Genomic DNA, 24,404 nt, shown 5'->3' on the forward strand with positions numbered 1-24,404 from the left:
GGTTTCATCGTATGGCGATCGTGTTGATTCGTGTTAAGTCGTATGGGCGTCGTATTGGGGTTGTGTTTGGTCGTATGATAGTCGTATTGGGGTCGTGTTAAATGAGGTTTAATCGTGTTGTATCGGATGAATATCTTATGACGGTCGTATGAGAGTCGTGTTCTGTCGTATGAGGGTCGTATGAGGGTCGTATGAAGGTCGTATGAGGGTCGTGTTTGGTTAAGAAATTTGCATAAACCACAAGGTCGAGCACGAATCAACACGATTTTTTAACTTTTCTTAAATCGTGTTCGCAATTTCTTAAATCGTGTTTGTGAGATAGGGGCTTAGGAATTGTCTATACGTTGTTATACAATGCCCCTTTTTCCCAGCCTGTAAGCTACTCTATCCTAAAACACACACACAATTGTTATTTCGCGAAGACAATACTTTAAAACGCATATAGAGTGGACAAAACTGTCAGACTCATCCAAGTTGTCTTTTGTTTGCCATCGCACAACGCATACCAGTATGTACAGAAGACGCTGAACACTTCCAATCTGTTCGAGTCCTGGACTGCCCCGGACGAGACCAACTCCTTTGTTCCGTACCCTGTACAATACAGTGATGATACAAATAGTGTATATTTTGAAGCTTGGTAATGGTATTTCGCAATCTGTAACGAGGCTGTAAATGGCCTCAGCATTTCTGAGGAAAGATAATAGAGTACGCCTTATATGTGGAGGGGAACAGTAATATATATAATCATCATTCTGTATTTCAACTTCGATACAATTTTTTTTTACATTTTATTGTTTAATTTTTCAACTGTGCAGATTCATCCTTTTGATAAGCGCGAACTGTGTGGGGAATCCGGGTCAGGATAGAACCCAATTTTACGAATGCCTGCCGTAAGACCCGCCCATGATGGGGGTCCGCCTGTCAGAATCTGTGGCTGATTACCTGTTATATATTACCGCTAACGGTCGACCGCCTCCGTGGTCTAGTGGTAGAGCGTCCGCCCGGAGTGCGGAAGGTCCGGGGTTCGGTCTCCGACTTCAATATAAGACCAAGTCGCAGAATATCTTTTGCGCTTTTATTTTTCAATATAATCTCCATTCAACCCAATACACTTATTCCATTTTTCCTTCAAGCTTTTAATACCACTTTTATAGAAATCCGCAAATTGGCCCTCTAACCACGCCTCTGTGGCAGCCTTTATATTCTCGTCATCCTGGAAGCGTCTTCCACGTAGGGCAGATTTCATTTGCCGGAACAGGAAATAGTCACTGGGGGCTACGTCTGGGCTGTACAGTTCAATCACCCACCCTACAGCCCAGACTTAGCCCCCAGTGACTATTTCCTGTCTACCCGTTACAGCAAAGAGTTCGCACTTCATTTTGTCATGGTAGAATGGGGATAAACCTACTGTGTTTAAAGATTCGAGGTTTGTTTGTTGTTTAACGCCGCACTCAGCAATATTCCAGCTATCTGACTGACGTGAGCCGGCCATATATGAACTTTTATCTCCTCAGTTTGGATGACATGGAAATATACTTTAATAGTAGCACAAATACCAGGAAACGCCACTTTGGTGGTATGTCCTGTGTTGAGGACTTCCAACCAGACGCCGGACTGACGGGCTGGGGCGGGGGAGTCCAGTGTATGTACCCCGCAGACTTCACAGTACAAGGAAGTTGGTTGGTGGGTTGTTTTGTTTCCTGTAGATAGGCGCACATACTGTTTGTTTGTTGTCTAGCGCCACACTCAGCAATATTCCAGCTATATGACGGCGGTCTGTAAGTAATCGAGTCTGGACCAGACAATCCAGTGATTGACATCATGAACATCGCTCCACGCAATTGGGATACGATGACATGCATCAACCAAGTCCGCGAGCCTCACCACCCGATCTCGTTAGTCGCCTCTTTCGACAAGCATAGTCGCCTTTTTCAGCAAGCAAAGGTTGCTAAAGACCTATTCTACCTCGGATCTTCACGAGTATCACCTAAAACACTGGATTCCAAATCAAAATAAGAGTTATCTAATCAACTGTGAGACTACTTCAAATTTCAGAACACAGTAGTTGTCACGTGTTGTCACTCAAGACCTGTGTAATAGTTCATGGTTGATGTGTGAATCTATGTATAGAAGTGGTGCGTTAAACAATCAAAGAAAAGTTATTATGCAGGTATTTCTTATATCTTTTTAAACTACAAACAGCCTCATACCATTAAGAGCCGGGCGTCTTTTCAATTACATTTTTATATGACAAACGGGAATGTATGTTATACACTGTGATGTAAAGGTTATGTTTTGCCGCAGACATTGAGACTAAATGTAGTATGTTTTGTCTGCGAGACACTATTACGCGGAAAGGTTCAATGGCAGAACATTAGTTCCTTGACTCGAACATATATTCAGTTGATAAGTTCTCCAATATAATATTGTCAAAACTTATAGCTAAAATGGATAGAATTATCATTAAACCGCCCGCATGTTATCAGAAATGACCGGGCCACTGTAACTTGATAATGCCCTCATATTGCTTGACGACGGGCCATTATCACGCCCGTTGTTAGGTGACGTCATAGGATAGGGATAGGTGACGTCACTTTGAATAGTGACGTCATCTGGTTTGTTCTATGACGTTTCCATATTTGTAAAAGTAGGTCAGTGACATTCGTGTTGATTGCAGTAAATGTTTCAAAACCGATATTGTTGTTTCTTTTTATTTGATAACAAATTCCATCCATTTTAGCTATAATAACGGTAACGCTATTTTTCAGGGCATTATCATTTGCAGAAGCCTTCGGTCTTTTCAACTGCCCGACGAAGAAGACCTCGGGCTTCGGCAAATGATAATGCCCTGAAAAATAGCGTTACCCGTATAGGACTGAATAGCCGAATAGAGTGGAACCTTCGTATTTTAGTGTCTTGTCGATATATAATTTGTTCAAATCGAGATCAATTATTGACAAAATCAAAGCAAAGGTGTAATAGCACAGCAAATGAGACCCGAATGCAGCATTAATCAATTAGCACCAGTGGCCAAATGGTTTAAGGAGTCGGAACTCGCTGTGCAGAGTTACTTCCCTTGGTAGTAGCAGTATTCACTGATCATGGGTTTGAATAACATACTCGTACACGCCCTGATAATGACCCTTGTTTTGTGAGGCCTATTTCTGTGTTCGCAGCTTTCACCTTGGTCATATAAGACGACATCACTTCGGGCTTAGAACTTAACTACTGTTGAAAGCTCCGTGTAGCATAACCTACTCACTCACTGTGAATTCGTCAGTTTTAGCTTTAAATTCGACGACACATATTGTTTACATCGGTCGATCGGAATACCATCTTAGAAACGCATCAAAATGCACACGAAATTCTTATTAAATATACTTTTTGTATTGTGTTTTTCTGTGTACGTGTTATAAATTTATGTAATGTTAATCTTTCCACTGAATGTCATTGAATATAGATCTGAAGTTGACTATATCCCTACTATTTCATAATACAGTACTTTGATGCAAATAGACAAAGGCATGACCGAGACGAAAAATCCCGCTGTGTAATCCTCGACTGGACTTGATTTTCACCAATAATAACTTACGATGAAGATCATTCATAACGGTGGTCGACTGGAGGTTAACTCGTCTCGGGCGTGCAGTTATTTGGAACTAAATCATCAGTTTCAGGCTAATATTTATGTTTTATTTATATCTCGAGATCGTGTTCATAATTTGAACTGGTTATATATACACACAGAACTAAAATACCGTTCTTTATAACTACGTGTAGCCTGATGTTGTTGTGAAAGTCCGCAACTGTGACGCCCGCTCGCCCCACCTCGGGGGACTCTGACGTTGTAACTGTGAAAGCGACTGAAGCGGACATAGACGTTACCTGTTCAGGCGGTGTGTGTTGAATACAAAACTATCAAAACTATCAATAAATGCGATATTTTTCTACGTTTTGATATTCTGCTCTTTAAAATACAAGTTTAGGATCCACATACTCATTATTTCTTCACAAATTCACTTCATGGGGCCTATTTTGTCCACCTCTGGCAGATATCAACAAATTAGGGTAAATCAAAAGAGTTTTGAAATTCTTTTATTTGTCGTATTTCTCTTAATTTTTCCATTTGTTTCTAAAGAGTGAAATTCATTTTGAATTATCGTTGTAATTTTTTTACATAATAATAAGCGTGTTAATATCGCGACATACAGCTGATATGTTAGGTAAATCTCTTTCTGTGTCTCAGTTTGTAACAAACAGTGAATTAAACTTGCCACACAACAAATACAATGTTTATTTCCAGGTCCTAAACTTCACCTTGACGCGGCTCGGGCTAACAGACTGGTGCCACGTAACTACAGACGGTGAGCTGGTCAACTCGCGGCCCGACACACGGGATGAAGGGCGGAACAGGCTGCGGGACCTGTAGCTCCCCCATCCCCCATCCTCTACCCTAACCCCCCATACCCACCATACCCAGATACTGGGAGACAGAGACCAGGGTGCGGGTGGTGGAGGAAGTGGTGAAGTTTCATGTCCTAGAGATGGGGATGAGGGAGGCTGGAGGGGAGGACAGTGGGTGGACTGCTGTACATTCAGAGTCTATGGATCATCTACATCGTCGCGCCTGGTGTGTCAGTGTAGGGAGCGGTGTCAGACACGGGGAGAGTCCCTGTACCACAGTGTGGCGGGAGGGGCAGAGGGTCGAGTGTCATAAGAACACCGTGTCCCTCATTCCCGGCACACAGGCCACCCTCCACTATGGCGTGGTGCTGGATGTGGGGAGGGGGCCTTCCTTGACCTACACAGGGGGGTTGTTCTTGGCAAGTATGATGAGGTGTTCCGGGAACCTCTTGTCCCTGTGTTTAGTGCTGGGTGGCCGTCATCTGGCTACACTGTGTCGATGAGTCTGATCAGCGGGGAGGACGTCGACATGACAGACACCAAGAGGGCCCTCGTCTACCACGCGCTGAGATAGGAAATAAACTGGTTATGTCAAGTTGTCCGTGTAACTGAGAGATTTCTATCAACTGTTTCAATGACCGGCCGTGAAAGTGAGTGAAGCGGACATAGAAGTGTTCGGTTTGTGTTCTGTTTGTTGTGTACAAAATACAACCAAGTTCTTCACATGTCTGGTTTCAGTACTTTCCTGGTTTCTTCTGGGGTTGAAATACATTTTAAATACTCACACGAATATGTTTACGTGAAAACTATTGCTGTAGTTGCTGAATTTGCTTATATAGATTTAGTGCCATAAAATAATTGTTTTAAATCCTTACATGAATTTTGTTATGAAATTAGGGCTGTAGTTTCTGTAATTATGTTACAGCAAGAATTTTTGATAAAATGTCAGGCGATAATAAGTAACTAGGGATGATTTGTTTCTGGACAAAGAGTTATATATGGTGTTTTAAGTATGACTTTAGAAGTGGTATTTGTATGCTAGCATATGGAAAGCTATTGAAGAGGACGTCGCACAATCCGGCACAATAACATACATCAACATTTCTTATATATTTATATGATCACAAATATTTTCTGTGAACATCGAGGAGACGGATAGACTTTCGATCTTTTATTTTATTTTTTCACAAGCCTATAGATATTTGTTTTACTTTACTAAATCTCATCATCAAAACAGGGAATATATGGGAATGTATATTATTCTACTAGTAATATATTTCTTAGCTAGAGTATATCGGTTCAAATTTTAAACAAGAGTGCTCTGAGAGCACAACATCCCCCGCATGAATTTTTTTTAACGAGTTTATATTTTCTTTGTATTTTATGAAATAACAACAGTAGATGGCACTGCATTTGGAACAAATTGTGCAGAACATTTTCTTGGGAGTAATCCAGTCTGAATGCTAATGCCATAAGGATGTAGCTCACCCACAAAAGCCTTAAACAAGGAAACTAACTATAGTTATAGTTATAGTTAGATATTGTGATATTCTCTGGAAATTGGAGGAGCAGATTTCATGAAGCTCCGTAAAACAGGGGCAGTAACTCTGTCAAAATTTGTCAAAATGAAACGGGACTGCGATATGCGTATCATCAACATGTCGACATCTTGTGTGTGGAGTGTCACGGATATTCTCTGGAAACTGTAGGAGGAGTTGATTTCACAAGCTTAGTACCCTCTCTCACAATTAGTCAAATGAAGCTCCGTAAAACAGGGACAGTAACTCCGTCAAAATTTGTCGAAATGAAACGGGACTGCGATATGCGTATCATCAACATGACGTCATCTTGTGTGTAGAGTGTCAGGGATATTCTCTGGAAACTGTAGGAGGAGTTGATTTCACAAGCTTAGTACCCTCTCTCACAATTAGGCAAATGCAGCTCCGTAAGACAGGGGCAGTAACTCTGTCAAAAAATAGTCGAAATGAAACGGGACTGCGATATGCGTATCATCAACATGTCGACATCCTGTGTGTAGAGTGTCAGGGATATTCTCTGGAAACTGTAGGAGGAGTTGATTTAATAAGCTTAGTACCCTCTGTGGGACGGACAGACGGACGGACGGACTGCGCCACGACATAATCCCCCTTCGGCCATTCTGGCCCGGCGGGGGATAAAAAGTTAAATTAAATGCAAATGTCATAATTTGTCATATTTCCACACAAACATAATTATGTTATACTTGTGAAATTATGCGATTATATAGCCATCAATCAGTTGTGATTCAGACGGATAACGAATTTAACATTTCAAAATAATTATCAGAAAGATATTTCAAATAGGGAAGAAGCTCTATCTTACGGGAGGGTAGTAGGGCCACGGTGAAATGTTTTTGTCTAAGTATCTCCTACGTAGGACTTATTATCTCCTACGTAGGACTTAGTAACTTCTACGTAGGACTTTCTATCTCCTACGTAGGACTTACCATCTCCTACGTAGGACTTACTATCTCCTACGTAGGACTTACTATCTCCTACGTAGGACTTCCTATCTCCTACGTAGGACTTAGTAACTTCTACGTAGGACTTACTATCTCTTACGTAGGACTTACTATCTCCTACGTAGGACTTAGTAACTTCTACGTAGGACTTACTATCTCTTACGTAGGACTTACTATCTCCTACGTAGGACTTAGTAACTTCTACGTAGGACTTACTATCTCTTACGTAGGACTTACTATCTCCTACGTAGGACTTACTATCTCCTACGTAGAACTTCCTATCTCCTACGTAGGACTTATTATCTCCTACGTAGGACTTAGTAACTTCTACGTAGGACTTACTATCTCTTACGTAGGACTTACTATCTCCTACATAGGACTTCCTATCTCCTACGTAGGACTTCCTGTCTCCTACGTAGGACTTCCTATCTCCTACGTAGGACTTACTATCTCTTACGTAGGACTTACTATCTCCTACGTAGGACTTACTATCTCCTACGTAGGACTTCCTATCTCCTACGTAGGAGATACTAAGATCTACGTAGGAGATAGTTGGACAAAAAATAATTTCACCGTGGCCCTACTACGCTTCCGTACTATCTAATGCTTTACATTTCGATGTTGTACATTACGTATCGCACACCCACTATCTGATGAAAGTGCATACGTGTACATGTATCTGAAGTCACAGACATGTTTATCACTTTCCCGTGAAGAGATTTACACCTTTATTGTACATTGTCTGATAACATCACGCGCGGAAGGGACTATTTTTGGCATCAGGTGATATGTAAACAATGACACACATTTTCAACAGTGATATGTGCGTTAATATTTCGAGGCAGCTCACTGTTGTCACGCAATCGTACACCTAATACATGGAATTAAACGACCAGGTTAATGAAATATAGTTCGCATCTTTATTTGAGTTAATCTGATGACGCAAATATCGCCGATTATGCCCCGTTTTCTTCCGCTGTAAAGCGTCTGTCATTGGTTCTGATATTTAGCTTCTGGATTATCTTCACATGAAAAGCCATTTATTTGGCATTTGTTTTCTTATAACATAATGAAATAAATCATAAATAGATCAAACAATTTTGGAAAAATAATTGATGAATTAATCTAGCTAAGGGAGTACTTGTGTAAAATGAGTAAAATGTCGGGGCTAAATGGGATGATAATAAAGAAAACGTTTATTTTTTAAAATTAATTTGGTACAGTGGCATACACATCCATGTGTATTATCTTTTTGACAGGATGAATCAATAGGCATTGCCCTTAAATCTATAACAGTAGTCATGGTGTGGCAAGTCATCTACTGAAGACTATTCAGCGTGAGGTTGTAGAAAGCTGTATTACAAATCACAACATTGGCAGGTTTTTTACTGGATAAGGAAAATCGCTATGCCATGAAACTCTGCTAGATATCAATGCCTTGTTTGAGATCCAGAGACCCAAACAGTTCGTCCTGAAAGTGCGCATGCCCACTGGTTTTGTCAAGAAAACCATGTGTGAAACACACACTTTTAAATTTATCATATTTTGTGAAAAAAAGAAGCAGCTGTTAGAGTTTAGTTATGCCCCCCTCTGGTTCTGGTGCCGGGGCTGAAACGACGATTGGGCAAACACAGCTGTTTCAGACGAGTACTTGACTAAACGGGTTCTCGGCGTATGAGACGAAGAAGGTCCCTGTCTTCGCGATGTGTCGTCACAGGAGGTCTTCCGGATCTGGAACGGCCCTGTACATCATCGGTCTGAGCATGTTCCCCGACTAAACGACAGTGTGATGATACCCCAATTTCCGACCAATGGCATTTCAAGACATTCCTGCGTTTTGCATGCCGATTATTTGCCATTTTGTGGCAACTGATCACCTTCCTTAAGATGGTGAACAGAAGATTTTGATCCTTTGCCTTTGAATTGTTTTGTATCATGTTCCAGACCCTGGACATAAGTTTGCGGGAATTGATTCTGGAGATATGGTTCCTCCAAGATTGACGTTTATTTTGTTTATAAGGCCGCCTGACCTTTGCATTTGTAATTTTTACTTGATCTTAATCATGAACTGTAGGATGTAGGCGGAAGTACTTTTCCGCTTTCTTCCTACACTTCCGTGCCTGTTTTCATTCGCTAGTAAAACACAGTTTGCGAATATGAGGATTTGCAGAGGACTTAGGAATTGTATGATCGGCTATTTCATTGAGGTGATCTGAAAACAATTGAATCGGATCTTCAATATTTTTAAAATGGTCAGGGGTTAATTTTGCAGTACATATTATTAATGTTCCATACGATGACCAATCGGCCTTGTTAAAAATCCATCTGGATGAAGAGGAATCAGGATTCGGGTTCACAGCTTTAAGAATGGTGGGAAAGTTATCGCTTCCGCAGCGAGCATTATGGACCGACTATCCAAATAGATTTGAATCTTCGGGAGAGGACAGTAAACCAATAATGGAGAGACCCCAGAATCTTAGGACGCCCGGGATGTTGATGCAGGTGATGCTTGCAGCATCTGGCATCTTTGGTATATTCCTCAAAGCGTAGCTGTATTAATGTCGTATTTGTTAGAAGTTATGGTTTACGACAGATATAGTTCTTCTATCACCTTGTGAATTTAAGCATTATAACTAATCGATATGTTACTGAAGGAAACACAACCATAACTCAAAGAATATAAAAGAACTAGTTTATTTTTTCAAAACGTATATTTGTAGAATGTCAAAAATACATAACAACTGTACTTGTATCTTTTACAGACATTGTCTGTGGATAACTGGATGATAATTATCCGGCTCATCATGTTTGTGTGAGAAATGTACACCGATCTGCATCCATACAAATACAGTACAGACTGTCCAAGATGATTATTACAGGAATAGGAAAATAATCAGTAATATGGAAGCAGAAAAAGCAAAGAAACATATGTTCACATATTCCTCTTGAAACAATTAAAGTAAACTACGGTTATAACGAACACGCTTATAACGAACTGACGGATATAACGAACTTACTTTTTTGGTCCCGACTATTTGCTGTAGTTATGCTGTATATATGCTTATAACGAACTACGGTTATTACGAACTAAAATTAGTAGTCCCCTTGAGTTCGTTATAACCGTACTTTACTGTACACATTATTGAACATCCTGAAGCGATGTCAACTTAGTACGCGACTCAAATAAGAACACTCTTGTAATTAGTTGTGAAAACATATAAAACATAATGATGATATCATGTTTAAGACATCTGTATATCCAACAAATGGCAGTTAACGCATGCCGCAAAAAAACGATGACAACAAAGAAGTAAGAAAAAGATATTCGTTAATCTGGGATTCTAACGCGCGATGATGAGATTTCTGGCACGCCTCCGGACGCAGTGTGGACCAGCGAATCGCTGCGTCTTAGACTGATGGGGGCGGGTGGAAGCCTAGTGGTTAAAGCCAAAGACCCGGGTTCGACTCATGACATTGGTAAAATGTGTGAAGCCCATTCCTGGTGTCCCCCGCCATGATATTGCTGGAATATTGCCAAAAGCGGCGTAAAACCATACTCACTCACATAGACTAATAAACCAACCGAGACCCGAGAAACCAAGGAAGACGAGCATCATCCAGAAAGAACACGTTCCGTTACATTCGACTCTACGAGTTGCCGATCCTAGTACGCCTAAGGGACACAACTCTGAAGGACAGGTTCATTCCCACAAAAGATGACGATATCAACTCGCAATACATACATTCCACTACAGTGCCCTTTCCCTGAAGCTATCTGAGCGCTATGACAATTGTAAGTATAGTCTATGTTATTGTGGGACGATCTTAGCACTAGGGTCGCCTCATGGAATGGTTTCAGTCATCGGGAATCGCTCTGCATTCAACTCATGTACTTTAGGTGAGGTGAGGTGAAAAGGGGTTTAACGTCGCGTCCAAGATTATTGCACTTATATAGCGATGTGCACGCACGTGTGTGTGTGTGGCTGCTTGTAATAGTCCGGACTGGCCCACTGAGATACCATGCCGCAGTTTAACATGAATACCCCACTCAGACACAGTATACTGACTCCGAGCCGACCAGTCCTGGTCCTGTTTTAGCCCTTTCATGCCGAGCGCCAGACAAGGTAACAACAAGTACAATCTTTTAATGTCTTTTGGTATGACGCGGCCGGGGATCGAACCCCGGACCTTCCGCTCTCCGGGCGGATGCTCTACCACTTGACCACGGAGGCGGTCATGTACTTTAGGACACAGACAAGGCTAAATTGTAATGATAAGTACAGTAACAAAGGGGGAGAGTCATGTGCATGTGCATTCATTCAAGCATAAACAATCCCACCAAATACGTTACCATCACGTATCTCAAAATGGAAATTCGTGAGTCCTCACGAGTTTTTGTTTGTGCGCAAACATAACTTTATATCATATGTTCGAAATATCGGGCTACAACTTTATTTTTTTCTTTCGCATATTTAACATTCTAATTCCCTTTATCCCGGAAAGTTTAAGATGAAACGCCATGCCATTTTTGAGTCCGCTCAGTACCATTGGCAGCCGGGTACTCTGAGACGTCTTTCAGAGCAGAGCTCACGGCAGGGACAGCACAGCGACCGCAGCCACACAGTGAATCCAATATGGATGACAATACGTTCACTCCAGAATCCTGGTTGCGGGAACCCCCATTTACTTTGATGCAAGCCTTGGTCTTTTCTATACTTGTGTTTCAAATCTGGTTAGTCTCAAACTGTTTATGAATCAAAATGTTGGACGATTACGCTAGGCACGATATCAAGTGGTCCATATAATCTGATAACTGATGTTAAGACCTCGATAAATATCATTAGGGATCACATTATTCAGGCCAACGCCAGCGGCGTTAAACAACAAACCAACAAAAAAACCAACAAACCAACAAACAAACAAACGGAGGAAGTGTACTACAATGTGTCACTATAAGCATTTAAAAGTAAGAAAAGACGACAAAGTTTAAAGATAAATTTAACAGTTACGATTCCAGTTCAACGGGTTGGTTAAGCCTTATCTTTTACCCATCAGCTATAGTCTAGTTGGGTTTCTGTTTACGTTGTTTGCCTTCAAGATGACGTGACAATTTGTATTCAGTTGTCATCACTGAATGTTATATCCTTTTAGATGTTCCCTTTTAGGTCTGATGCAAAACATCTGGCTCATCACAGTCAATAGCTCCCGCCTGGACTCCTTGTCTAGCAACCGTAACAGATACACTGAAAGAGAGGAAAGTATAAACTCAATGTTACACTAGTATAATAACCACTGAAATATATACTGAAAGCAAAAGCCACTTTGATTAGTATTTAATTTATATATCAGGATACCAGGTCGAAGACGCTTGGTGCTTTCTTTGAAACCATCGAGCATGGGTACTGTGCTGACCAGTATCAGAATCAAAGAGAGCCACGAACAGCGGATACTGACACACCTAAGGGACGCAACTCCGAAAAACGAATCACTTCGTGATGAACAAACTAATCATTGACTCAGTCTCTTTATCAGTGACGGGTCGAACCTTTGATGTTCTGGGGGTGGGTGGGGGGACAGGGATTGGAACGAAAAAGTAAACTGTCTCCGAAACTCCTTGAAAAAAAATTGCTTCTATACTCGGTCAAAAAATAAATTGTCTGCAAAGAAAATGACATTGTTGCAATGTATCATCAATAAAAAAAAAATTGGCTGATGGTTTTAAAGGTCAATACAAAATGCCCCCGACATCCTCACCCCCCCCCCCCCCCCCCCCCCCCCCCCCCCTCCGTGTATCAAATGGGCGGTCCCTAATTGCTCAAATGATTCATAATCGCTATACAACAAACAAACATAAGAATAAAGAAAACTGAAACGAATTCATGTTCAATTGAAATATACAACTCAATCACGAACCGGACTTGCATAGTTGTGCAGATGTTTATCTTACCCTCAGGAAGGATATACAATGAAGTACCTCTTAGAAACATGAACCCTTTGCTAAACATCTCAACAATGTAAAGCGGATACATCTCAATAGAGATAAGATGCAGCTTGTTCAAACAATGGCCCGAAACGGACGGGAGATCACGACACGGATCCAGCTGGTAGAAGACGCATGTTGTCAATAAACAAAGGTAATCGTTGTAACGTCATTGGACGCCCGAAGTCTTGTATTGACTTATTACTGGGTAAAGCGTGTGATGAGTGTGTGTGTGTGTGTGTGTGTGTGTGTGTGTGTGTGTGTGTGTGGTGAAAATACCTGCATGCACAATCGCATGTAGTCAGAATGATACGTGTATGAAGGCACAATGGCATGTGTGTTTGTTTGTTTGTTGTTTAACGCCGCACTCAGCAATGTTCCAGCTATATGACGGCGGTCTGTAAATTATCGAGTCTGAACCAGACAATCCAGTGATTGACATCATGAGCATCGGTCAACGAAAATGAGATACAATGACATGCATTAACCGACTCAACTAGCCTGACCACCCGATCCCTTTAGTCACCTCTAACGACACGTATGTGTTGCTGAAGACCAGTTCTAAGCCAGATTCTTCACGGGACCACAATGGCATATAGTCCCAATGGTAAGTGTATGAAGGCACAGTGACATGTAGGCCCAGTGGTAAGTGTATGAAGGCACAGTGATATGTAGACCCAATGGTTAGTGTATGAAGGTACAGTGATATGTAGTCCCAGTGGTAAGTGTATGAAGGCACAGTGATATGTAGACCCAATGGTAAGTGTATGAAGGTACAGTGATATGTAGTCCCAATGGTTAGTGTATGAAGTCACAGTGATATGTAGTCCCAATGGTAAGTGTATGAAGGCACAGTGATATGTAGTCCCAATGGTTAGTGTATGAAGGCACAGTGATATGTAGACCCAATGGTAAGTGTATGAAGGCAGTGTGACACGATGTCATGCAGGGACATGAATTACCTTTGGCACAATATGGCACAATGACCTGTATACAAGTGTCCGATGACCTGACCACGAGGGTGCAATGCAATGTATGCACATTGACCTTTGCACAAGCGTACACTGACTTGTTGGCACAATGGCCGTGTGGCACAATAACATGTGCACCAGGGGACAATGGCCCGTTGACACAATGACCAATATGCAGGTCAAAAACAATCTTTCCTGATCATATAACACGGTAACCGACCCGGAACAAAGTCGAACAGACTTGATAATATGTTTCAATTTATCATTTCCAACTTTAGTTTACCTGGTCATTTTTGTCATATTTCAGTCAAGGAAACTACCTTTACATATATGCATGAGGTTAAACAGTTGAATCACCGAATCTCAACCCTGACAGGCACCCAAGGAGTCACATTACTCGAAGCAGAGTTGCGTCCCTTTGCTGCCAAGGGATGCGAGCTCCTTCCCAGGGCGCGACAGTTTCTTTACATTCTCGGTAACATCGCTGCCACCAGTGTGGGAAAGGCCATTACAAGAGTCTTGAAATTTGCCCTCTAACCCCAAATGTAGTAACGTTTCTACTTTTGTTTATGTCTTTAGGAATGCAAAATACAGTTATTTTTTAAAGGGTTTACGACTGACCATATTTCCCAGAAGAATTTACCTTTTTGTTTGATCGGATTGGTTCGAGATTGCAGACGAACGGAAAATCAACCAACTTCCACCTTGCACTTTTACTATAATTATCCATTTTATGATAGCTGTTATGAAACAGAAATTCAAATTGTAAAACAAAGAAAATAATTAGCTCCGCGAATGGACTATCGCTGTGAGGAGCTTGCCAAGGTATGCCGATCGCCCTTTCTGTCAGCGCCGTACCCATGGCCGTTGGTTTCGCCTACGAGCTTTCCTACCACTTTAAACGAACACGCCGTGATCGAGGTGAAATCCCCCACACCCTCACTTACCAGACACATCCAGACAAAAAGCCACGGCGGGAAGAATATGGAAATACAGCAGTGAAGACAGTGGTTGACGGTTCTGGAAGAAGAGCAACAACATCAGCATCCTTCATCATCCCTGAAAACGTGATGCTAACATACGCTTAAATTGAAGGAAACCACTGGCTGATATAATCGATCAACTCGTTTCTTAATCCCAAATCGAGGCTATCAGAAGCGACACGTCGTCTAACAATATATCTTTGCGAGAGCTAAATACCTGAACTATATGTCTAACGCGCACTTGAACGAAAAAGATACATCTGTATGCGACGTACTGCGTTTTACACGCTCAGACAATGATTTCAGATTTTTTTTTCCAAATCGAAAGTATATTACCATCAGCACGTTGCATAAAAAATATGTATGAAACCCATTTCTTTCGTCAACTGCCGTTCTGTCTCTTGTCCTGTTCAATACATACAAATGGTTATATGCCATAATAGTAGAGTTTGTTTGTTGTTATTTTACGCCGCGCTCAGCAATATTCCAGCTCTATGACGGTGGTGGTAGTAGAAATATTTAAAGATAATTCAAAGGATATCGTTAAAGATGTTTCTGAGATAAGAGTGAGTGAGTGAGTGATTTTGGTTTAACGCCGCTTTTAACAGTTTTCAGGTTATATCACGGCGTGTCAGCTTAATGTGGGAGGAAAGCCCGAAGTGATGCAGGTCTCGGACGTTTACCACTTCGGTGAAACCCACGAGCACGGGTATGGTGCTGACAAACCTAGAAACATAATCGGGGCGAGCCGGGATTCGAACCCACAATCATAGGTTTCTGGCGTGCGCAAGGGACGCAACTCTGCACAGCGAATCGCAGCACCTAAGACGACTGGGCCGCCCGTGTCCCTTCTAAGATAAGACATATTATCAGGATATTTTATTCCTCGTACAATATAGTTTCAAATGTTATTTCTTCTGAACATTGCGTTCAAAATGACTGAAGGTGTGATAGTATGTCTCACTGAATCAGCGGTATATCACGGGAGCCTGTATTAAGTGATAGCTATATCCGGTTATTAAACGAGAAGAAATAACTCAATAACATTAATCCAATCGTTTATAAAAATGCAAAACAGACAAAAACAATTTACTGAAACCTACGTTATCAACACACCACAAAAATAGAATAATAGTTATAGCCTATATTCCCGTAATACAACGTCACCAGAGTGAGTGAGTGAGTGAGTATGGTTTTACGCCGCTTTTAGCAATATTCCAGCAATATCACGGCGGGGGACACCAGAAATTGGCTTCACACATTGTACCCATGTCGGGAATCGAACCCGGGTCTTCGGCGTGACGAGCGAACGCTTTAACCACTAGGCTACCCGGCCGCCCCAACGTCACCAGAAAGTCTATAAACTATACATTATATAATCAAAACAAATAGAAGAAAATGCACCAACAGGAAGTGATACGTTTCTTCTGCTGATAATTATTATCTTGTGGTGTGTACTAACTACTGTTAATTAGGGGGAGGGAAGTTCAGAATCGTCTAAACAAACACATTATCGGTTCATGTCCGGTGGTAAATTTGAAAAAAACACCACAAAATATATTTAAAAATATGTTTATAAAATTATATTGATTTTAAATTCAGTTTCACAGCAAATACTCTGTATGCATGTAGAAGTTCACCATTAGGTTGAGGTGTTGTGCAAAATTCTACTTGTGAAGAGTTTTTGATAAAAATATAATTCTTTGTCGAAACCAATCTGAGCTCGTTGGTTTCACCAAAGTGGTAAACGTCTGAGACCTGCATCACTTCGGACTTTCCTCCCACTTTAAGCCGACACGGCGTGATATAACTGGAATACTTAAACCAAAACTCACTCATCTACTAGCTATTATGGTAGCAAACAGACGAAGAGGTAGAGTTTGCTAAACAGACAGGTACTTACTCTTTCTGTTGCAGGACCACAGTCTGTGACGTAGCGCCACCGCCGACAACAACGACGTTTGTACTTGTCTGCTGCATCATCTGAAAAATCAACGTGACAAAAAATGTCTTAAACACTAAAACGATACATCCATCCTCGACTATCCTCGACTGTCTAGTGCGTTATAACTCCATCTATTAATATAAATAACCTTGACCTATATATTCAACTTGGAAAACAGTTCACGTTATGATTTGTACAGAACATTTAAGACTTTATTAGAGCCAGAAAAATATATATCAGTTTTAACAAATAGTCACCTAAGAAATATATATATATGATACAGACTTGGCTTGTCAAAACTTATGATTAATTATGAACGGAATATATCACTTGAAAGAATACAAAGAAGTTGTCCATTCTGTAACTCTGCTATAGAAGACGAAATACATTTTACCTTTGAATGTCCTTATTATGCAGAACTACGTACTAATTATATACCAGAATGTTTCTTATCTAAGACGAGTAGAATAGCGTTTGTTTCTATTTTGTCAGCCTCGTTTCGTTTCGATTCGGAAGTGACGTCACCATCTCCATCTCTCTCACCAGTTGAGCACAGGATGCATCGCGTTCATGAGCTTAACACACCAAACCAATCAAAACGAGCGCTTTTTTCACACATCGAATCAGATAACTGTTATACATTAAATTGTAGCTGGAGAAAAGTATTATTTTAAAAATAAGGAACTGTTTTTCACTGATTGTGTAACATATTTTATGACATTTCAAAGTTTAGAACACTTGTTACCAGTTTGTTTCGGAATTGATTTTTTTTATAAATGGAGCGAATACAAGATCAAGCTGACCTCGGTTTTTTTATGAGTGAGTGATTGACTGAGTGAGTTTGGTTTAACACCGCTTTTAACAGTATTCCAGTTATATCGCGGCGTGTCAGCTTAATGTGGGAGGAAAACCCGAAGTGATGCAGGTCTCAGACGTTTACCACTTCGGTGAAACCCACGAGCACGGGTATGGTGCTGACAAACCTAGAAACATAATCGGGGCGAACCGGGTTTCGAACCCACAATCATAGGTTTCTGGCGTGCCCAAGGGGCGCAACTCTGCACAGCGAATCGCAGCGCCTTAGACGACTGGGCCGCTCGTGCCCCCGATTTTCATGAGTGTCCAGTAGTAGGAGTATATATGGTAGCATAAATTTTCACAGCGGCGGGGAAAATTGAGAAAGTGTTTTTATTATTATTTCACGTCGGAATTAAAATTCAGGGCCGGCGGGAGATGGGAAACATAAACAAATACGGCCCGGAAAGTCACTTTGCTAACCAGGCACAAGTTTCTAGCGTTACCTTGTCTGACATTCAGCATTAAAGTGATAAGACAAGGTCTTGCCGACTCTGTGTCAGTATGTATCTGAGCTCGATGTACATGTCGAACTGTGGCATGTTATCTCAGTGGGCTTGCACTATAAAACTGTTCCGTGATAGTACATGCAGACGCACATAAAACGTGCACGCACCTCGCTACATAAGTGCAATAATTAAGAACGCGACGATAAAACCTATTTCACCTCATCCAGGTGTATATGGGGTTTACTGTTTAGCGTAAAGCAACTAAAAAACGTTATCATTCATATTAGATTAGTCAAATTTCATTACACAAAAATGCTTAGCATAAATTAGAATTTGTTTGTTTGTCATAATCATGCTAAAATCTCGTAAAAGTCGTATATAACTACAGTCGAACCTCGTTATCTCAAACCCCGTTATCTCGAACCTATTCTTCGATCCCGAGCACCTCACAATATAAATATATATATATTTGCCCGCTTATCTCGAATTCGAGATAAAAATACATGCTATCTCGAAACTTGCACTGGGTACCAACTTTGATCTGACCAAAGAGCTTTATACCTTTATCTCGAAGTTGCCACATTTTCAGTTTTGAGAAACGCAAGTGTGTCTAGTATGTACTTTCCTTTCTCCACACAACCAACATCGCTGTAAATATACAGAGCAATTTAAACCAATTCTTCAGCCACTTATGTACTTATCTTTTGATCCAATTGTAATGGTAATCTTTATTTTCAAATACAATATCGCGAGTAGACATGATAAAAAAACATTGTCCAAATCAAGTCAGATTAAAGGATTCAAAGCTGTGTCACGCTACTCAGAATATTCAAGCTGTGATTACACTAGCTCGAAGCGTGTGTGGCACTTTGTTGTTTTGTCAGGTGGATAGACTAAATAGTGATTGCTGCTATGTCTAATAAGGGACATGATTTGTCACAATTATTAATAATCTTTGTCGGCGAAATACATTTTAATTTGTCATCGCATTCCCATATTTTGTTCTTAATTTCTTGTATATGCTATGTATCTATAATACTGTCACTTGATCTGTCTGGGTGTTCATGCCTGGTTATCTCGAATATCCGGATATCTCGAAGTTACAGCACGGTCCCGTTAGGTTCGAGATAACGGGGATCCATGTAGATCTTACAACACAACAAAAGCAGTCAGTGTTTGGGTGTTTGCAAAACACGAATTACGGTAAAGAAACGAAAGCAGAACCGGATGTCACCGTGTTTCCCCCCTGACTAACGATCCGCATTTGCATAATTTTGCATTATATATTATATTATAGATGCCGGTACTCGACGTTTTCTCTGACAAAGGCGAAAACTGAAAATATACTGACTACAGACTATAGGCCCTAAATGTTACTGACTAATGGCTTGTGACACCCCTATCTGGAGTGAGTGGACATGGTTCACAACAAGGAGAGAGCCATGTATGAAGTTCATTGGATGGCTACTTTAGAGTGGATTCTTTCCAATCGGACTTATAGCGAAGCAATGGTAGCGAATAGGTCCAGCGTATCTATCAACATAACATTGAGGTATGCTACACTGGATAACGGATGTACTGAACAATGTAGAAACTGTATATTCCAAACATAAGTCATGGTTAGTTGCACACAATATTTTACTAAGATGGAAAAGAAAACTTAGACAGACGAATTCTCTCACTAATTGAGAGTTCTCTTCACTAATTTACTAAAAAACAATGATGCATTTTTAAACCAAAAAATTAAAAAATTCATTACTCTCGTAAAGAGAGCACTGGGCATACGTTTATGTCGTAAAAAGAACAATTTGTGAAATCCATTTGCGTGGATCGATGCTCATGATGTCAATCACTGAATTGTCTGGGCCAGATTCGATTATTTACAGACCGCCGTCATATAGCTGGAATATTGCTGAGTGCTGACTGACAAACCAAAAATCAGTTAGTGAAAAATGTAAATTACTCCACTAATCCGGGGTCATTATCGCTGACCAACCAATCACTAGCGTTTTCTACACTGAAACACTTAAGCAAGGTTGTAGAATAGAAATATCCCGTTGCGTTTTGTTACGATCATTTTTTGCAATCAAATAGAGAAATTGGCCAATGAATGCGAGTTTCTTTAAAAGGTTGCGATTAATTTTTTCAATAAAGAGCACCTTAATGTCAGAGAAAAAAGAAATCAGCGAAAGTGCACACTACGATTTTCCCCGAGACTTAGAAGAAAAAAACCCCGAGCCAGTCATACTACAGATACGTAAAGACCTGGACCCACTTGCAAAAAGCGATCTTAGCGCTAAGATGATCTTAACCCCCATACATTAACATAGGCTTACGATAGTCTTAGCGCTAAGATCGTTTTGTGCATTTGGGCCCTGGCATGACGGTTGAAACGCAGAAACATCTACTTAGATACACTACAGCTCAAAGAACATGTCCCCACAAGAAAGTGGGGAATTTATTGGAACATTGTAGTATACACTGAACCTTAAGATGCTGTGATACAAGAATATTAAAATTAATACAAGTACATCAAACAGCTCACAATATTCGACAGTGTGTTACCTGGGGAGGGGGGTAAGGGTAGGGCTGGGGTGGTGGCCCGTATCCCTGGGGTGGTGGTCCGTATCCCTGGGGTGGTGGTCCGTATCCCTGGGGTGGTGGTCCATATCCCTGGGGTGATTGTCCATATCCTTGTGGGGGTGGTGCATATACTTGAGGGGGTGACGCCGACCCTTTAGGAGGGGAATCATATTCCGGTGGTGGTGCTGCATAGCCCTGTGCTACCCCATGAGGGGGAAGTGGTTGATAAGGAGGTGGATTTGTCTCCATCTTTCATGAGATAGTTCAGGGAAACAAGAATTCACCTGCAAAACAAAAAAGCGTCGCATGAGTGCAAAGAAAAAAATCATTTTTCAGCATTATTTATTTTAGTTGTATTTTTGTAATACACAAAGGCATTTAGTATTTTCTTTCGGGATGTGCTGTCCACGAAAGCAACACCTGTCTGCTTTATTTGACCCAAGTGCCGGACGCGAGCGTGTTGAAAAGCTATCAAGAAAATAACACAAAAATAACACTGTATCTCCCTCACTCACTCACTGTTTACATGCGTTTTAAGCATCACTTGTATTGGCTGTCAGTTATGAAAAGGACAAAGATGAATAACAATTTCTTTATTATACTGACACAACGTTTCAGGCTAGGGCTACTTTCTACTCCTTCATCAGGTGATGCTCCAACTTTTAGCTGCCTATATAAGCAGCCACTGACTACCAAGCCTTAAAAAAGATACAGCTGTTCGTATACTCCGCCAATGTCCAAGTGGTTAGAATGGATAAAGAAATGATCATAACAATGATATCATTTGACGACATCGCCAATTTAAAAGAAGTGTGGCGAGGTTAAGTGTGCTTGAGAGGGGTCAAGGCGCAGTGAGCAAGGTTTACGGACAGACACTTATACATTGTCATACATTAAAGGAGAGCACCGTGACACTGTGTCCATACAGTACATCATTGTCATACATTGAAGGAGAGCACAACGACACTGTGTCCATACAGTACATCATTGTCATACATCGTAGGAGAGCACTACGACACTGTATTCATACAGTACATCATTGTCATACATTGTAGGAGAGCACTACGACACTGTATTCATACAGTACATCATTGTCATACATTGTAGGAGAGCACTACGACACTGTATTCATACAGTACATCATTGTCATACATCGTAGGAGAGCACTACGACACTGTATTCATACAGTACATCATTGTTACACATTGTAGGAGAGCACTACGACACTATGTCCATACAGTACATCGATGTCATACATTGTAGGAGAGCACTACGACACTGTATTCATACAGTACATCATTGTCATACATTGAAGGAGAGCACAACGACACTGTATCCATACAGTACATCATTGTCATACATTGTAGGAGAGCATAACGACACTGTATCCATACAGTACATCATTGTCATACATTGTATGAGAGCACTACGACACTGTATCCATACAGTACACCATTGTCATACATTGAAGGAGAGCACCGTGACACTGTATCCATACAGTACACCATAGTCATACATTGAAGGAGAGCACAACGACACTGTATCCATACAGTACACCATTGTCATACATTGAAGGAGAGCACCGTGACACTGTGCCCATACAGTACATCATTGTCATACATTGTAGGAGAGCACTACGACACTGTATTCATACAGTACATCATTGTCATACATTGAAGGAGAGCACCGTGACACTGTGCCCATACAGTACATCATTGTCATACATTGTAGGAGAGCATAACGACACTGTATCCATACAGTACATCATTGTCATACATTGTATGAGAGCACTACGACACTGTATCCATACAGTACACCATTGTCATACATTGAAGGAGAGCACCGTGACACTGTATCCATACAGTACACCATAGTCATACATTGAAGGAGAGCACAACGACACTGTATTCATACAGTACATCATTGTCATACATTGTAGGAGAGCACTACGACACTGTATTCATACAGTACATCATTGTCATACATCGTAGGAGAGCACTACGACACTGTATTCATACAGTACATCATTGTTACACATTGTAGGAGAGCACTACGACACTGTATCCATACAGTACACCATTGTCATACATTGAAGGAGAGCACCGTGACACTGTATCCATACAGTACACCATAGTCATACATTGAAGGAGAGCACAACGACACTGTATCCATACAGTACACCATTGTCATACATTGAAGGAGAGCACCGTGACACTGTGCCCATACAGTACATCATTGTCATACATTGTATGAGAGCACTACGACACTGTATTCATACAGTACATCATTGTCATACATTGAAGGAGAGCACCGTGACACTGTGCCCATACAGTACATCATTGTCATACATTGTAGGAGAGCATAACGACACTGTATCCATACAGTACATCATTGTCATACATTGTATGAGAGCACTACGACACTGTATCCATACAGTACACCATTGTCATACATTGAAGGAGAGCACCGTGACACTGTATCCATACAGTACACCATAGTCATACATTGAAGGAGAGCACAACGACACTGTATTCATACAGTACATCATTGTCATACATTGTAGGAGAGCACTACGACACTGTATTCATACAGTACATCATTGTCATACATCGTAGGAGAGCACTACGACACTGTATTCATACAGTACATCATTGTTACACATTGTAGGAGAGCACTACGACACTATGTCCATACAGTACATCGATGTCATACATTGTAGGAGAGCACTACGACACTGTATTCATACAGTACATCATTGTCATACATTGAAGGAGAGCACAACGACACTGTATCCATACAGTACATCATTGTCATACATTGTAGGAGAGCATAACGACACTGTATCCATACAGTACATCATTGTCATACATTGTATGAGAGCACTACGACACTGTATCCATACAGTACACCATTGTCATACATTGAAGGAGAGCACCGTGACACTGTATCCATACAGTACACCATAGTCATACATTGAAGGAGAGCACAACGACACTGTATCCATACAGTACACCATTGTCATACATTGAAGGAGAGCACAACGACACTGTATCCATACAGTACATCAATGTCATACATTGTATGAGAGCACTACGACACTGTATCCATACAGTACATCATTGTCATACATTGAAGGAGAGCACTACGACACTGTATCCATACAGTACATCATTGTCATACATTGTAGGAGAGCACCGTGACAATGTATCCATACAGTACATCATTGTCATACATTGTAGGAGAGCATAACGACACTGTATCCATACAGTACACCATTGTCATACATTGAAGGAGAGCACCGTGACACTGTATCCATACAGTACATCATTGTCATACATTGAAGGAGAGCACAACGACACTGTATCCATACAGTACACCATTGTCATACATTGAAGGAGAGCACCGTGACACTGTATCCATACAGTACATCATTGTCATACATTGAAGGAGAGCACAACGACACTGTATCCATACAGTACACCATTGTCATACATTGAAGGAGAGCACCGTGACACTGTATCCATACAGTACATCAATGTCATACATTGAAGGAGAGCACAACGACACTGTATCCATACAGTACACCATTGTCATACATTGAAGGAGAGCACAACGACACTATATCCATACAGTACATCAATGTCATACATTGAAGGAGAGCACTACGACACTATGTCCATACAGTACATCGATGTCATACATTGTAGGAGAGCACTACGACACTGTGTCCATAC

The 24,404-nt window shown here is 41.0% G+C and overlaps 1 protein-coding gene across 4 annotated transcripts in view; it reads right to left on the reverse strand.

The window, feature by feature from the left end:
- Positions 1 to 9,582: 9,582 nt before the first annotated feature.
- Positions 9,583 to 24,404, reverse strand: part of LOC124130602 (postacrosomal sheath WW domain-binding protein-like) — a 30,459-nt gene continuing 15,637 nt past the window's right edge. For all 4 annotated transcript variants that reach the window (XM_046493709.2, XM_046493700.2, XM_048390621.1 and 1 more), the window contains exons 2-5: positions 20,653 to 20,954; positions 16,742 to 16,821; positions 14,803 to 14,875; positions 9,583 to 12,147 (exon numbers count right to left, since the gene is read on the reverse strand). In XM_046493709.2, coding sequence (XP_046349665.1) covers positions 12,127 to 12,147; positions 14,803 to 14,875; positions 16,742 to 16,821; positions 20,653 to 20,919 — 441 coding nt within the window. In that variant the 5' untranslated portion in view covers positions 20,920 to 20,954 and the 3' untranslated portion in view covers positions 9,583 to 12,126. The remainder of the gene's footprint in view (positions 12,148 to 14,802; positions 14,876 to 16,741; positions 16,822 to 20,652; positions 20,955 to 24,404) is intronic.

This window comes from Haliotis rufescens, unplaced genomic scaffold (genome assembly GCF_023055435.1).
Source record: "Haliotis rufescens isolate VD_foot unplaced genomic scaffold, xgHalRufe1.0.p SCAF_9, whole genome shotgun sequence".
Classification (NCBI taxonomy): Eukaryota; Metazoa; Mollusca; class Gastropoda; order Lepetellida; family Haliotidae; genus Haliotis; species Haliotis rufescens.